This window comes from Triticum aestivum, chromosome 3B (genome assembly GCF_018294505.1).
Source record: "Triticum aestivum cultivar Chinese Spring chromosome 3B, IWGSC CS RefSeq v2.1, whole genome shotgun sequence".
Lineage (NCBI taxonomy): Eukaryota > Viridiplantae > Streptophyta > Magnoliopsida > Poales > Poaceae > Triticum > Triticum aestivum.
Genome location: NC_057801.1, coordinates 570,226,731 through 570,241,908, shown reverse-complemented (window position 1 = coordinate 570,241,908; position 15,178 = coordinate 570,226,731). Strand labels below are relative to the sequence as shown.

The following is a 15,178-nucleotide window of genomic DNA, read 5'->3' as shown; positions in this document are numbered from 1 at the left end:
GTTCACCGAACCGTTCGTTTCAATGAACGCGTTCGTTGGATTGGTTCTGTTAACGAACGTCCGTTATTTAAACCGTTCGTCGTTTTTCTTTTAATCGGATTTAATCCGTTTTTTTTCTGATTCGATTTCCGATCCAATTTTCAAATCTGTTTTATTTCTTGCTCGTTTATCGGAATCAGGTGATTCAAACGCCTGGAGTTTCGTAACGAAACCGCCGTTCCGACTAACCAACTTTCACAGAGTTTTGCTACTGTGAAATTTTGACCTAATTTCAGATTTCTAAACCGAGTCGTTCCCTCTCGAGTTCCGACTTTCGATGCCTTATTTGATTCGATTCTTTTGCAACCAGGGTTCTTAAGTTGAACTCTCTGGTTAGATCTTTTATTCGAGATTTCCCTGTGCATTAGATGAGTACTTATTGTATGCTTGTTGTTTGTCTGCGTTAGATCACCCGGAGTGCGCCGCTTGTTACTTCGAATCTCTAGGTCACGCGGATCATCAGCAAGGCAAGTAACACTTGATCATATCTTTCCTACTACCCAGTTTTATTGCATTAGATCAAACCCTCAAACACTTGCATTGTTTAGGATCTAAATTAAATTGTGGGATTGGGAAGTAGAATTGAGGTAGTACCTATTACCTGTTACTTATGAAACCTTGGGAGTTACTTCTACGTTTGCTTATTATGCTATGCTATGCTAGTAGACGTGGATTGGGTGAGTGAATATCCATGACAGATGTGAGATTGTTAATTAATGGTTTATCTAAGGTGGCAACCTAAACACACATCTGGGTGGATTGAGGCACCTGGTTTCCATCAGGACTTGCCTGTATTTCTTCGGACCGCCACCCAGGCTCTAAGGGATCATAAGATATTTCAAACTGGAAACTTCCGTGTGCAGCCACAAGCCAATTATGGGCTCTGGCGTAGTTGATTAAGTTGTGCGAACTCTTACGGGTAGGCTAGCTGATGTAGGGGATGTAGGTTGGTACGGTCTACCCACATGTAAGGTGCTAGCGCTTCTGAAAGACTATGTCTCGGTCATCCGTTTCTCAAACACCTTGTAGTGCGAGAATCAAGCGGAGGCGATCGAGTCTTGTGGGGAAAAGTGCGCAAACCTCTGCAGAGTGTATAAACTAATCATGATTAGCCGTGTCCCCGGTTATGGACGTTTTGAGTATCTGGTAATTGAATATCATGTGAATCTCAACATGTTACCTCTAATAAAAGCTATTGGGTTTTAATGAGTACTTTTAATTGGGATTGAGGATGCTGTCAACCATTCTCAATGTTTAACAACCACCATGATAGTTAAACAAAAATTATTTCCTTTGATGTAGGGAAAAATTGGCTTTTCGCAAAACTGTAACCATAGAGCCTTACCACCAGCCAAATATGCATGTAGTATAGGCTTATTGTTTCATTACTCTCTATGTGTTACATTGCCAGCATATTCCATGTGCTGACCCGTTTTCGGGCTGCAACTTTCATGTTGCAGACTTTTCAGACGACGAGTAAGGAATTTAGGTCGTGGTTCTATACTCAGTGATGCCGATGGAGTTGATGGACTCACTTATCTTCCAAGCCTTCCGCTGTTATCGTTATTAGATGGCCTTAAGCCATATTTATTGTAATAAGTCCTCTTCTGGACAATCGATGTAATAAGTGTGTGATTGCTACTCTGCTATAAATCCTTCGAAGTACTGTGTGGTGTCAGCATTACTGATCCAGGGATGACACCTGAGCACAGAGACTTGATCCATTCGGGTCTGGTCGCTACAATATATATATATATATATATATATATATATATATATATATATATATGTCATGAGTATCAACAATCATAGAAGACTAAATGATAGTCGAGTATGTGGACTTGCTAAACAAAAGCTCTTACATGAGACCCTTCTTGGAAATATGATGAATTTTAACTGCCTTGTTGAGTAAGAACGTAGTTTGTTGGTTTTCAAGAAAGTTTATGCTTTATACTTTGTTAGAGTGATGAATTTTTACTTGCTCATGAGAAGTTCTGTGATAATATACATTGTTGATATGATAATGATCATGATGCTACTATGTCTGTATTTGGTTTTTATCGACACCTCTCTCTCTCTCTCTCTCTAAACATGTGGTCATGATTATCGATATCGGCTTCTGCTTGAGGACAAGCGAGGTCTAAGCTTGGGAAATTTGATACGTCCATTTTGCATCATGTTTTCCTACTATTGTTTATAATGTTTTTTATCACTATAACACTTTGTGATGCAATTCTAATGCCTTTCCTCTCTTAATTTGCAAGATTTGCATGAAGAGGGAGATTGCCCGCAGCTGGTATTCTGGACCTGAAAAAGCTATATCAGAGATACTTATTCTACACAACTCCAAATTAGCTCAAATTTCACAGAGAATTATTTTGGAATATACAAAAAATACTGAAGAAAATAAATATCAGAGGGGACCCACTAGCTGCCCACAAGGCACATGGGTACACCCATGTACCTTGTGGGGCCCACAGCTAGCCTCTGGCTCCCATCTTCTGTTATATGAGGGGTTTTGACCTAGAAAAAATAAGTAGAGGACTTTCGAGATGAAGCACCACCGTCTCGAGGCGGAACCTTGGCAGGAACACTTCTGCTCTCCCGTTGAGAGATACCGTTGGGGATACTTCCCTCTGGGAAGGGAAAATCGAACCCATCAACATCACAAACAACCCTCTCATCATAAGAGGACCAATCTTCATCAACATCTTCACCAGCACCATCTCATCGCAAACCCTAGTTCATCTCTTGTATTCAATCTTTGTCTCACAACCTCAGATTGGTACTTGTGGATTGCTAGTAGTGTTGATTACATCTTGTAGTTGATGCTACTTGGTTTATGTGGTGGAAGATTATATGTTCAGATCCTTAATGATATTCAATACCCCTCTGATCTTGAACATGAATATGATTTGTGAGTAATTACTTTTGTTCTTGAGGACATGGAAGAAGTCTTGTCATAAGTAATCGTGTGAATTTGGTATTCGTTCGATATTTTAATAATATGTATGGTGTTGCTTCATTTAGTGGTGTCATGTGAACGTCAACTACATGACACTTCACCATACTTGGGCCTAAGGGAAGACATTATGGAGTAGTAATTAGATGATGGGTTGCTAGAGTGATAGAAGCTTAAACCCTAGTTTATGCGTTATTCCGTAAGAGGCCGATCTGGATCCATATGTTTCATGTTATGGTTAGATTTATATTAATTCTTCTTTCGTAGTTGTGGATGCTTGCGAGAGGGGGTAATCATAAGTGTGAGGCTTGTTCAAGTAAGAACAACACCCAAGCACCGGTCCACCCACATATCAAATTATCAAAGTAGCGAGCGTGAATCAACCAAACATGATGAAAGTGACTAGATGAAATTCCCGTGTGTCCTCAAGAACGCTTTTCTTACTATAAGAGACTGTTCCGGCCTATCCTTTGCTGCAAAAAGGATTGGGCTACCTTGTTGCACCTTTGTTACAATTGCTACTTGTTGCTCGTTACAAATGACCTTGCTATTAAACTATCTGTTACCAATAATTTCAGTGCTTGTAGACAATACTGGCTAAAAACCGGTTGTCAATTCCTTCTGTTCCTCATTGGGTTCGACACACTTACTTATCTAAAGGGCTACGATTGATCCCCTATACTTGTGGGTCATCAACCATGCTTGCTTAGGACATCTCCAATGTCGACCTTCAAAATGGACACAATATCCCTCCGCGGACAGTGATGCGGGAGCCGGCCATTCAACCTTGTCCACTAAAACTTCCGCCTCGTTTGTTTATTTTCTAAGTCCACGAGCTCAAAATAACAACATATCAAATCATACATGATTGAAAACATTCAAATGTGACAATATTTCTAATTTAAATATGACAATCCAACTAAGTTTTCACATAAATGGTTCAAACTTGAATTCAACTAGTATATATGTTCTAGTTGTCCCCTTTAACTGCCCATAGATGCTCAATCAAAGCTTCCTTGATTTGCTCATGAGGTGGTCGATGCTGAATTTGTTGATGCATTTGAACAAACTCATCAAACGTGTCCATATTTTGATCCGGAAGTTGGACATGATCACACATGTTCTCAAATTCGAGACCTTCAGCGGCATCTTCACCCTCGTCCTTCACTATCATGTTGTGCATGATCAAACAACATGTCATCACTTTCCACAAGGTTCCTGGGTCCCACTATTTAGCAGGTCCACAAAGAATTGCAAAATGGGCTTGGAGCACTCCAAATGCCCTCTCCACATCATTTCTAGCTCCTTCTCATCTTTGGGCACAGTGAGATCTTTTCTGCCCAACTGGCTTAGAGATGGTCTTGACGAAGGTAGCCCATGTATAATAAATACCATCAACCAAATACTAGCACATGTTGTACTGATGTCCATTGACAGTATAGTTGCAAGGACGAGCTTGCCCTTCAGTCAGCCTAGCAAACAATGGAGACTGCTACAACACATTGATGTCATTGTGAGGCCCGGGCATGCCAAAGAAAGCGTGCCAAATCCAGAGGTCATGTGATGCAACTGCCTCAACAATGATGGCTTCGTAGCATGGCCGTGACATTGCCCTTGTAGAGCTTTTGGGCAATTCTTCCATCTTCAGCGAATGCAATCAAGAGACCCGAGCAAACCTGGCCACCCTCTTACTTCAGGCGTTGCCAAGAGTCTCTCGGTGTCTGCTTTAGTTTGTTCTCTCGAGTACTGAGGTCCAAACACCTCGACCACCGTTGTAGCAAATCTGACCGTGGCGTCTCTGCATGTGCTCTTACACATCCGCACGTGCCATATGCAAGCATCTGCAATGCAGCCATGCACTTCTGATGACCAAAGAATCCAATCCTTCCTACGACATTCTTCTTCAAGATGAAGTAGTCATTGTTGTAGGACCGAACGCAATTGTAGAGGACATCGAAGACATTTTTTTCCGCATATGAAGCGCCGGCAAAAATCGTCTGTGAAAAGGGCATTGGGGGCAAAGTAGTCGTGCCATATGCAAGCATATGCAATGCAGCCATGCACTTCTGATGACCAGAGAATCCAATCCTTCCTGCGACATTCTTCTTCAAGATGAAGTAGTCATTGTTGTAGGACCAAACGCAATTGTAGAGGCCACCGAAGACATTTTTTCGCATCTGAAAGCGCCGGCAAAAATCATGTGTGAAAAGGGCATTGAGGGCAAAGTAGTCGTCCATCGCGTTTCACCAAACACTTGCCATGCATGGTGATCCCTATAGGGCGGATGGTACATGTGCAGCGGACAGACTAGAGGTGTGGACTAGCGGCGGAGGACAAACGGCGTGGCGACCGTGTGTAGCAATGGAGGCCACGGAGGTCGGGCAGCCGGTCTGGTAGAGCGGCGGCGGCGAGGGAGGAAAAGGATGCCAAGAAAGAGGGAAGGATGAAAACGCGGTGTCCAGACGGGGTTTTAGGTGGCCTAGAGGTGTCGGAGTACTGCGTGATGACGGTCTGGACTCCCGCAAAAACTCTTAATTTGCTTTCTGTTTGTGAAAAGCAGACTGGTCCGCAAACCGATGCGTTACGGCGTTGGATGGCAAAGTGTATCCAAACAAACGGTATGAACGTTTACGAGTGATTTAAAGGTCCATTTTGGAGATTCCCTTAACCCGCTTATCTCAGTTTGGTAACGGCGGTTGGCTTGTTTCCCGAAATCACTAATTAAGAGGTACTCCTTGCAGAGATCACTCCAACTTTCCCAGGTTGCGACAAGTGGCGCGCTGCATGTGCGCCACTTGTCGCAACCTGGGAGTTTTCCCTTTTTTCGTAGATCCGTTTACTCAAAACGTTTTATCTCTTAAACCGTGCGTCCAAATCTCGAACCCTTTCGTCGTTGGATTCCTCGCGTCGAGATCTTCAAAACTAGATCCTATGTTGATAGGTTTTAACGAACTTTTTTTTCAAAAAAAAAACTGAACGAAAAAACCGAACCGGAAGCATGGGTTTTTTTCCCTTTCCGAAAGAGGCACGCCCGTGCCTCTGACGAAATCACAATTGTGCCTCTCGCAGAAGCAAAATCGTGCCTCTCGCGAATGAAAAAAACAAAAAAATGCGGGTTTTTTTCGTTTTCGAAGAGGCACGACCGTGACTCTCGCGAAAGCACAACCGTGTCTCTCGGGAAAGCAAAATCATGCCTCTCATGAAAGAAAAAAAAAGAAAAAAAACGTGTATTTTTGTGTCCAAGAGGCACGGCCGTGACTCTCGCGAAAGCACAACCGTGTCTCTCGCGGAAGCAAAACCGTGCTTCTCACGGAAGGAAAAGAAGACAGAAAACGCATTTTTTTCGTTTTCAAGAGACACGGCCGTGCCTCTCGCGAAAGCACAACCGTGCCTCTCGCGAAAACAAAACCGTGACTCTCGCGAAAAAAAATACGTTTTTTTGCAACAAAAGAAAAAAAGAATTTTGAAATTTCTTTTTGGTCGAAAAGCTAGGGAAGACCGGTGAAAAACCAAAACATCAAAAAAAAGAAAAAACCGTTTTAAAAGCCAAAAACGCGTGCAAAAAATAAAAAAATAAAATCTGGAGGAAGCGCCCAAAGCGCAACACGTGGCGAATGGCTAAGAGCACGTTAAGTGGCGCTGATCGTTGCAAGGCTCCCGAGGAGCTTTGGTTAATTAGTTGATCCCCTTGTTTCGATACGAGGAGTACTCCGAGGGAGCAACCGCAAACTGGGTCAAATTGTCCAAATACGCGCGCCTTCGCCACATACCATGCCAGCCGTTGTTGGTAATGCTTTCAGATCAGCCTACAGAATACATTCCGGTGTTGGTTTGACAATAAATTCATGGTGCCAAGTATTTTACATACTTACAGGCTTAGCTTTTCTGTTTATTGCAGCACCAACCCAAGCATCCGTAGCACCTAGTAACCTGTATGTTCGTTCTCACTTTGTTTCAAACGGTTAGTTTGAAGCTTGCGCCACAAACGCCCAAATATTCTGAAGAAAGCGCGGGGGCTTGTGGCGCCGTTGGTACGCTATGATGCTCGGGACTACTTCGTGGAGGCATGTGCACTACATTGTCATTACTAGACTAAAATCAGTGCAATTTTAGTTTTTGGGTGATTTCAGAATTTACTCAGGTGCAAAATACAAACAATTACTGGAAATTACCATCCCAGCCTACCAAATTAGTAATCCTGAAATCCGAAAAGTGATGCAAATGATCTACAGTACAACCTATCGTCCCAGCCCACCAAAAAATCATAAGGCACGCCTCGGACTTCAAAGCCGTGTTTCAAAGCTGAATCCGTGTAATAGCCTCAAGTTTTCATGTCAGTCGGTTAGGATCCACCGATCCAGTCCATGCACGACTCCATCCTTCCTAAAATTAACGAAGCCGTTTGCAGGTACATCATCAATCTTCAAAAGTGATAGTGACAGTCAGGATGCACACCTGAATCCATCCTTCCAGCAAGGCTGCAACTACTGAAGGGGTGTTTGTGAGTTACATCCATCTTCAAAAATGGTTGTTAACAGTGCAAGCTCATACTGGTGCATCGAGTTCCATCTCCGGAACATGTGGGGAAAAGGACAAGTTGCTTACAGCTAATGCTTGACACAGCAGAAGCATAGAGCAACTTCTGCTTGAGCCTGTAAATCTTCCAATGCATGGACAATATTTTCCCGGCTATCGACTGTTTCTTCTCCGTTGTTGAGCATTTTCTTTAATCTGCATGTCATACCACGGTTACTAAAGGTTAGTAGGTAACATGGCACACAGTTTAAGCAACAGACTATAGCCAGCTCGAGGACAAACTCAAACTAGGATGGAAAACAGGAAATGCTTTCTTTCTGAATATGAATTTACCTTTGGACCAAAGGAGTATCCCCGTGACCAGTACATATAATAAACATTGCATTTTCAGGCAGTGTATCATATAGTTTTTTTATTTTCTTGTCCAATTCACTCAAAATTGCCTTCAGCTCTGGACAAATTTGCTTTGCTCTTTTCCGGGCAGTTTTTCTATCACAGGTTTTCAATGCAATAGCCTCTGCAACACAGGATTTCAATTTTTCAGGATCTTCAGCTCTTTTACGTAGATAAGAGATCAATCCTGAAAACTGAGTCCAGACAAAGCTGATTTTGTCATTCTTTACCTGCAGAATGATTGTAGCAACTAATGAGAACTTGTAAAAAGTTACTGAAAGCAATGCTACCAGCCTACCACTAACAAAAAACAATAGTATTAACCTCTTTCATTGATCTGGAGAGGGCATCATCATCTGAGAAAACTGCAATTGAATTGCAGGAAGCATCTGAATAGCGGTCAAGAACAAACACTTCATCAATGAGGGAACTCCTTTTCCCACATTCATGCAGAATGGAAGACAACTTTCTTCGTGAAAACGATGGTGGAGAGCCAAAATCAGGACCTGCAAAATAAGATGATAAACATTACCACAGAAAGGCAACAAATCAGACAAATCAAATACCAAAAAACATGTGCTTGTAATGACCTGTCCATGCCTAACCGTTGGAAAAGCAATAAAAACAGTACTGAAAAGTATGATTTACCGTATTTGATTTTCAAAAAGGCAAGATCCAGAGCAGCTCTTGCATCTTCCACGCTGTCATGCCCAGACCCTGTGTTCTGGATCACCCGGCTAAGATATTTGTTTGCAAGGACACGTAAAGCAATTTTACAGCGTGGGCCACGATTATATTTGTACAAAACAGCAGTATCGATGACCAAGTCATGAGATATCCGTAATGCCAAAAGGTCATTTTCCAAAGAATGCCCAACAAGAATGGTTTCTTTATACACAAGTCCAACAAACTCTTCCTGAAAGAGACACAATGGTCTTAGCTAAAGTAGGATGAAATGATGACAAAAACTAAAAAATCATGAGAAAATTAGAAACAGTTGACCTGAATCTCCTGGAGGGTTGTTGTCACATCGGATAGCATCTCAGCAGTGATTCCACTAAACCTGCACTATTAAGAATATTTATACTCAAAGCTATCATTCAGCACCTAAGAATATATAAAGGCATAAATTAGGAAAGTGGAATTTCAATTAAAATAAGAAATTGATAATATTACTAATATACATGTGCTTCAAATAGAGGTACCAAATCCTAGCATCCTCACAAATCACAACCAAGTTCTAACCTAAATACGCTAAGGAAAACTGGCTGGAAAATATAGCATAGTTCAGGTTCAGGCTAGCTAGCCCTACCAGAAAGGAAAGTGAAGGCATCCTGTACCTTGTATTGTAATCAGTTATTGGATTAGTAGGCTTGACTAGTTTATCCAGTATCACCTGAAGAGATTACAAAAAAAAATGTAGACTGAAGTGTGAAGAAAAATAATGGTTCATGCCAGCACATGTTATAGAGAAGAATTATGTATTTTTTCAAATTATTAAGATCACTTTGATCAAAAGAAAACAGAAATCTGAGTCCAGCATTATTGTGATAGGGACGATTTTTGTTAGGATGCTCTAGCCAAGCTTTGGGAAGGGAAGTACACATACCTCTCCTTTAATATCGACTAATGTCACTCTTGTAAGCTCAAATCCAGCTGCTGTCACACACTGAAAAGTGAAAAATTATAAAGTACATGAAATATATTTTTAGTGAATATCAGAACAAGAATAGAAAGGTGGCATAAATGTACCTAGGAACCTATCCAATAGATAAACCTAATATTTCTTTTTTTTCTTGGATGAACAAATCAAACAAGGGCCTCAAAATATACAGCAGTATTTTAAAATTCAAGAAACAGGAAATCTTATTACCATCTCACAATCAAGTGCGAGAATTTCGTATGGGGAAGAGCCTCTAGGAGCTGCAACCGTAGGGACAAAACCTGAAAATTTTGGCAGAAAAAGGAACAAACATCCATTTTAACATCAGGGCATAAAATTGGAAGGCAGAGTCAATAAATAAATAAACAAACTAACCTGGTAAATCGAGTGTGTAGCCATTATCTTCCAAGTCCTTTTTAGAAAGTGTGTAATATTTAACAGGAAATGGTATATCTTTTAGGTCCGCCAGACTCGATAATTTACCTGAAACAAAAAAAAAGGTTAACAAATCGCCCAAAATAAATTATAAAATCGATTTGGTTCAGGAATCAGTAGTGCCCACTTGTCATAGGAAAGGAATTAATACACTAATTTTAGTGAATGGCTAAATGTACATAAACAACAAATAAATAGAAGAACCGAGCTTAGGGAAATAAATGATAGATGCTTAGCAAGAAATATATCCAGTTAGTTCGCTATACTGTCAACTCCAGCCTGGTGAGAAACTTCTGATGTGACATGACTTTAGATTATGCTAGCTGCCATGTGACATTTAAAATATAAAAAGGAATATGTTTGGGAAATGCACAAGTAGACAACAGTAAAAACAGTGTATTCATGAAAATGTAACAACTGTTCATATTGCAAGTTAAAATGGCATTTTTGTAGGAAATAAACGTCATCAAAAAGGATGGGAATAGTCAAATGAACCATGTGATCTTCCAAACTAGAATCTTAACCATAAATCCAACATCAGATCTTTTCAGTGCCTAGTGACTACTCCCATAATAGCAGACCAAATCACATAATGCGGGGCCGAAAAGGTACAATAGACACAATTTTTAGGAGTCATGATCTCATACCTCCATCGGATTCATATGATTGGTTTGATGTTTGTGACTGCCGCTTTCGCTTTACTCTGCATGTCAGGAGTGCATCAATGGTATGCCTTTCATCTGGTATACAGCTGCCAAAAGAAAATTAAGTTAGCTATAATGAGTGTACTGAATAGATATGAGAACAGTGTCGCTATTATACTGATATAATAGAATACAAAAAACTGTAGACAAAAAATTCAAAGTCTCTGTTTAAAGCACAAACCTTGAAGCTAGAACAGGTTTTGGATTGCCACACAATCCTTTCAAAGAAGAAAGGAGGCGGGACTGAGACATGTATAAAGCTGCATCGAGGCCAGGAACATAGAGAAGGATAACTTTCGGGATAAGAGGCTTGTTCTGAACACCAAAGAAAACATAGTTTTAGAGCTAAGTACGGGTAGGGTTTCTAAAGCAGCAAATGATACTCACGGAAGTCCACATTACGTGTGCATATCGATGCTTACTGCAAATCGGCATCTATAATTCGCTTATTGTCATGACGAGTTGCCAGTAATTATTATTTTATGGTTTTCACTAGGTTAAAAATGCTGCATGTTTTTTGAGATACTCCCTCTGTAAACAAACGTAAGACATTTTAGGTCACTAGTGACCTAAAACATCTTACATTTTTACTTTAGTAATTACAGAACAGGTTGTTCTCAGTCCAAAGTGCAGTTATGAAAATTATGAACCAGAAAAACTCAGTTTTCTTCACTGATAATGACTGAAACAGTGGAAAGAAAAAAGGAAATCATGTTCTCCACAAAGTAAGAAGGGCAAGGGAACAGAATTTACTTTAACAAACACCCATGAAGGCGGCATGCCTTCACCAATAACCCAAGTTACTAGCCCCTGGACATCCTGTATTACAACCAAATGGTGTGTTACAACAAAGAAAGAAAAGCCAGTAGTCAATTTGCATCATGTTTTTGCTATGAAAGGACCTGCAAATTCAATGTGGAATCTGAAGTGACCTCCTTAAAAATAACATCAGGTTTAGCCTGGATAGAATGTAAAAAAAAATATGAGACAAGGATTAGTTCTGTAAGAAATAAGGCATAGCTTCAAGTAGCAAATGCATTAATCAGTAAAGTAAGCAGCACAAGAGTACTCTGACCAAATAACAAATAAGCAAATATCCACATGTCCAACTAGACACACGTCTGTGATAAATTGTTGAATATAAACAATATTTACATGCTTTTTGACCTAATAGTCCATTTATATCATGTAGACGTAATTCAAATATTTGATCACAGTGAAAACATAGAAGGTTTCTAGTGTTAAGAACAAACTCTGATAACAAAATACACATAGTACTCATCGAATTCCAGGTGAGGTGACTTCCTTTTATTTGACAGAAGAAACACTCTTCTGCTCAACAAGCAATCAGTCTAGGTTTTTGCCTGACAGAAAAAATCCAACATCTCTATGTCGTATTTGTACCATACCGCCACCTATAGGTATCCACACTTCAACCCTTTGAGAAATCTCTCCCAGAATATGGAGTGAAGCCTCAATACACAATTTGGCCCAGCTCCACTAGCAACAGTCACCCAAAAATGCCATCTTCACCATGAGCCACTATATAAAGTTAAATGAACAGTACAATGTTGCAATTGCATGACCCTCTATCCAACAAACTAAAACTCCAAAACTTACTTTGGAGTTTCCTAGTAGAAGACTAACACAGCTCCAGGTGGTTAAAAACTTCCTACCTCTCTAAAACAGTGAATGAAGAAGAGAAGAGGACGGGAAGAAATCGCGTACGTCGGGACCAAAGACGTTGTAATACGTAGAGGCAGCGGGGGCGGTTCCGTCGGCTCCCCCGGAGCCGGAGGGCGTCGACATGTCGGGCGCCGCCGCGGGGGCGAATCTAGAAGTTCTGCCGGGTGCGCGCCTGCACGGCCAGAAGTTGTGAAGGTCAGTGGGACTTAACTAATCGCTGGACGGGAAAAAAACGCATACCTCAAAACTCAACTGCGGACGGGGTGGAGACGGCAGGAACGCGATGTCCCGACGAGGAAGAACGGGAACGGCGATGGCGGCCGCGCGCGTGAGAGACCGTGGTGGGTGGGGGCGGGGGGCATAGGGGATGGGATTGAGGCGCCGGCGGTGACGCCGCTGGGGAACGGCACGGCGGCAGGTGTAGGGCTTGGTGGTAAAGCAGGGGAGAGAAATTTAGGGCGCGTTTGGATCCCCGGCAAGATTGATCGTGGGCCTTGCTGGGCTCGGTATTTGGAACGGTAGAGAGTATACCTAGAAATAACTCAAAAAAAAAACTACTGTAGAAACTATGCTCAAGCCTTGTTCCAAAAAAAAAAGGAAACTTTGCTCAAAAAGTAAAAAACTCAACCTAGGAAACTTCCTAAAAAATGAATACCTAAGAACGAGTTTAAAGCTCTATCGGCGAAAACCTTGTCTGGCGAGATTTCTTATTGGTCTTATATCGATGCACGCCCTCCTCTACCATCCCGTTGTTCGGGACGAAAGGGGACGACTCTATCCATATACCCTGTTGTGGCAAGGCCAAGGTGATATAGGGTTTGGGGCAAATTAGACTGGTTGGTCTGAAGGCACCATGGATAATTCGTCTTCGGTGCGAGCAATATGGATAAAGGGTTGAAACCTAAGGTAGATATTTATGAACTGGTGAATAATCTCAACATGAAGGGCAGTGAGATCGATGATGTTTCCCTAGGAAGGGGAGAGATAAACACCATGAAGCAGAATTTGCGATGGATGGCGGTTGTAAAAGTGCATAAAGTGAAGTTGTTCAACTTGAATTCGTTATGTAACACGATGACTTGTGTGTGGGGATTAGCATGTGATTTCTCGCTCAAGGTGGTAGCGGGCGACATGTTTGTTCTACAAATGTCGACCATGGATCTTTCGTCCTGATGGAGTTATAAATGCACCCTTTTGTTGGATCCATGCAGTCACCTTGTGTCAAGTTGACTCGCATATTGGTTGTGGGTGCAAATCCACAACATCTGTCCACTATACCGTGTTGAACAAGTGGTGGAGGGTTTACCTTCTCATGTGGGTAAGATGCGGGCAGTGGGGATGGCTACGTGTGTTTGGTGTAGATTTTGTGTGAGTTGGAGTCAACCTCGATGTCGCGCTTCCATTAATGTGCTTTGTTGGCATGACACAAGAAGGGCGTGAGCGTCTGAGTTTCTAAGTCAACTATGAGAAGATCCCTCAGTTACGCAAGGGATGCTTGAACGTAGAGATGTGATGCATTGCCTCTTCATACGGTACTCCAAATCTTCCATGAGTAGGACTCCTCCTAGTTGACATGTAGTAGCTCCCCCTTAGCGCAGCCTAAGGAAATCAGGCACCTATGTATGGGCCCCATACCCACATGGGTATAGTCTTATATGACCCAGCAAACGGTTTTAGTGGCACAAGGATTTTTTTTTTAGAACGGAGACGCTAGGAGCGTCCGGCTTTAACTTAATAAAGCCCACAAACTTAGGCAGCGTTTACAGACGAGGACTAGGACAAACGTCACGAGCGCGGAGGCTCGGGTTCCGCTGGCACGAAGCACAGCAAGGTCACGAGCGCGGAGGCTCAGGTTACGCTGGCGCGAGAGCACAGCAAGGTCGCAGGCAGGCCAGAGGCCAAAAGTAAGCAAAGCGAGTCTATTACAGGCCAAAGACCAAAGAGCATAGAGCACGCAGGCTCGCTCGCAAGACAAAAGAAACCACTTCACGTCGTAGAAGCGGCTGGCGGCTCCCTGGCCAAAACGTAGACTTGGCGAAGACGATCTTGAGCTTGCTTCATCTTGTCAGCATCCTTGTGCTTCGCCAACGGACTCCACTGCTGCATAAGAATGTTGCATTTGTAATGTGATGGGAAGATTCCCTCGATGGCAATTTTGTTCCTTGTAAGCCACATTGCCCAGGCTAGGGCACCGAGGCAACTCCAAAGGACACGTTTACTGCCACCCATCGTCGACGCAACTATGGCCGCTAGGTCAGCGGCCGATCGCGGGTCCCAATTGGTATTGGTGGCAGCTCGGACTGCGCTCCAGGCAAAGCGCGCTAGGGGGCAGCGGAAAAACACATGGTTCGCATCTTCCATGGTATTACAAATGGCACATAAGCCGGAAGACGGGCCGTTGCGCTTTGCAACATTGGCCGAAGTGGGGAGTCTATTGCGGAGAAGTTGCCAGAAGAACACCTTGACTTTAAGCGGAATACGGGCGTTCCACAAACCGGTCGGCATTGGGAATGCCGGTCCCTGAACTTGGCATAGCCTGCGGTAGAGGGATTTGACCGTGAACTTTCCGGACGCGGTGAGAGCCCAAGTGACCGTGTCCGCGGAAGTGGACAGCGTCGCCGATTGAGTCAGGCCCAGCAGCTCCTCAAAGCGTGCTTGTTCAAGGCCCGTTAGCTCTCGACGAAAGTGGATCGCGGGTGGGTTCGAGGCTAGGGCCGTCGCTACCGTCATCTCCGGGTTGACCGCCAGGGCATACAAGTC

The 15,178-nt window shown here is 42.6% G+C and overlaps 1 protein-coding gene across 1 annotated transcript; it reads right to left on the bottom strand.

The window, feature by feature from the left end:
* Nucleotides 1-7,099: 7,099 nt before the first annotated feature.
* On the bottom strand, nucleotides 7,100-12,882 carry LOC123070968 (small RNA degrading nuclease 5). Its single transcript, XM_044494405.1, has 15 exons — nucleotides 12,671-12,882; nucleotides 12,461-12,590; nucleotides 11,635-11,691; nucleotides 11,486-11,551; nucleotides 10,914-11,047; nucleotides 10,676-10,779; nucleotides 9,969-10,076; nucleotides 9,804-9,874; nucleotides 9,540-9,599; nucleotides 9,271-9,326; nucleotides 8,933-8,993; nucleotides 8,579-8,846; nucleotides 8,255-8,436; nucleotides 7,871-8,160; nucleotides 7,100-7,732 (listed from the first exon to the last, which is right to left on the bottom strand). The coding sequence occupies exons 1-15, from the start codon at nucleotides 12,778-12,780 to the stop codon at nucleotides 7,609-7,611; spliced, it is 1,821 nt and encodes a 606-aa protein (XP_044350340.1). The 5' UTR covers nucleotides 12,781-12,882; the 3' UTR covers nucleotides 7,100-7,608.
* Nucleotides 12,883-15,178: the final 2,296 nt, after the last annotated feature.

What these genes read in the sequence shown, in the direction of transcription:
- LOC123070968 (XM_044494405.1), bottom strand. Translation starts at nt 12,780, where the DNA reads ATGCCCCCCGCCCCCACCCACCACGGTCTCTCACGCGCGCGGCCGCCA. An exon ending in ATCATATGAATCCGATGGAG is followed by an intron (nt 10,077 to 10,675) that starts GTATGAGATCAT and finishes TTTTTGTTTCAG; the next exon opens with GTAAATTATCGAGTCTGGCG. An exon ending in ATAACTGATTACAATACAAG is followed by an intron (nt 8,994 to 9,270) that starts GTACAGGATGCC and finishes TTAATAGTGCAG; the next exon opens with GTTTAGTGGAATCACTGCTG.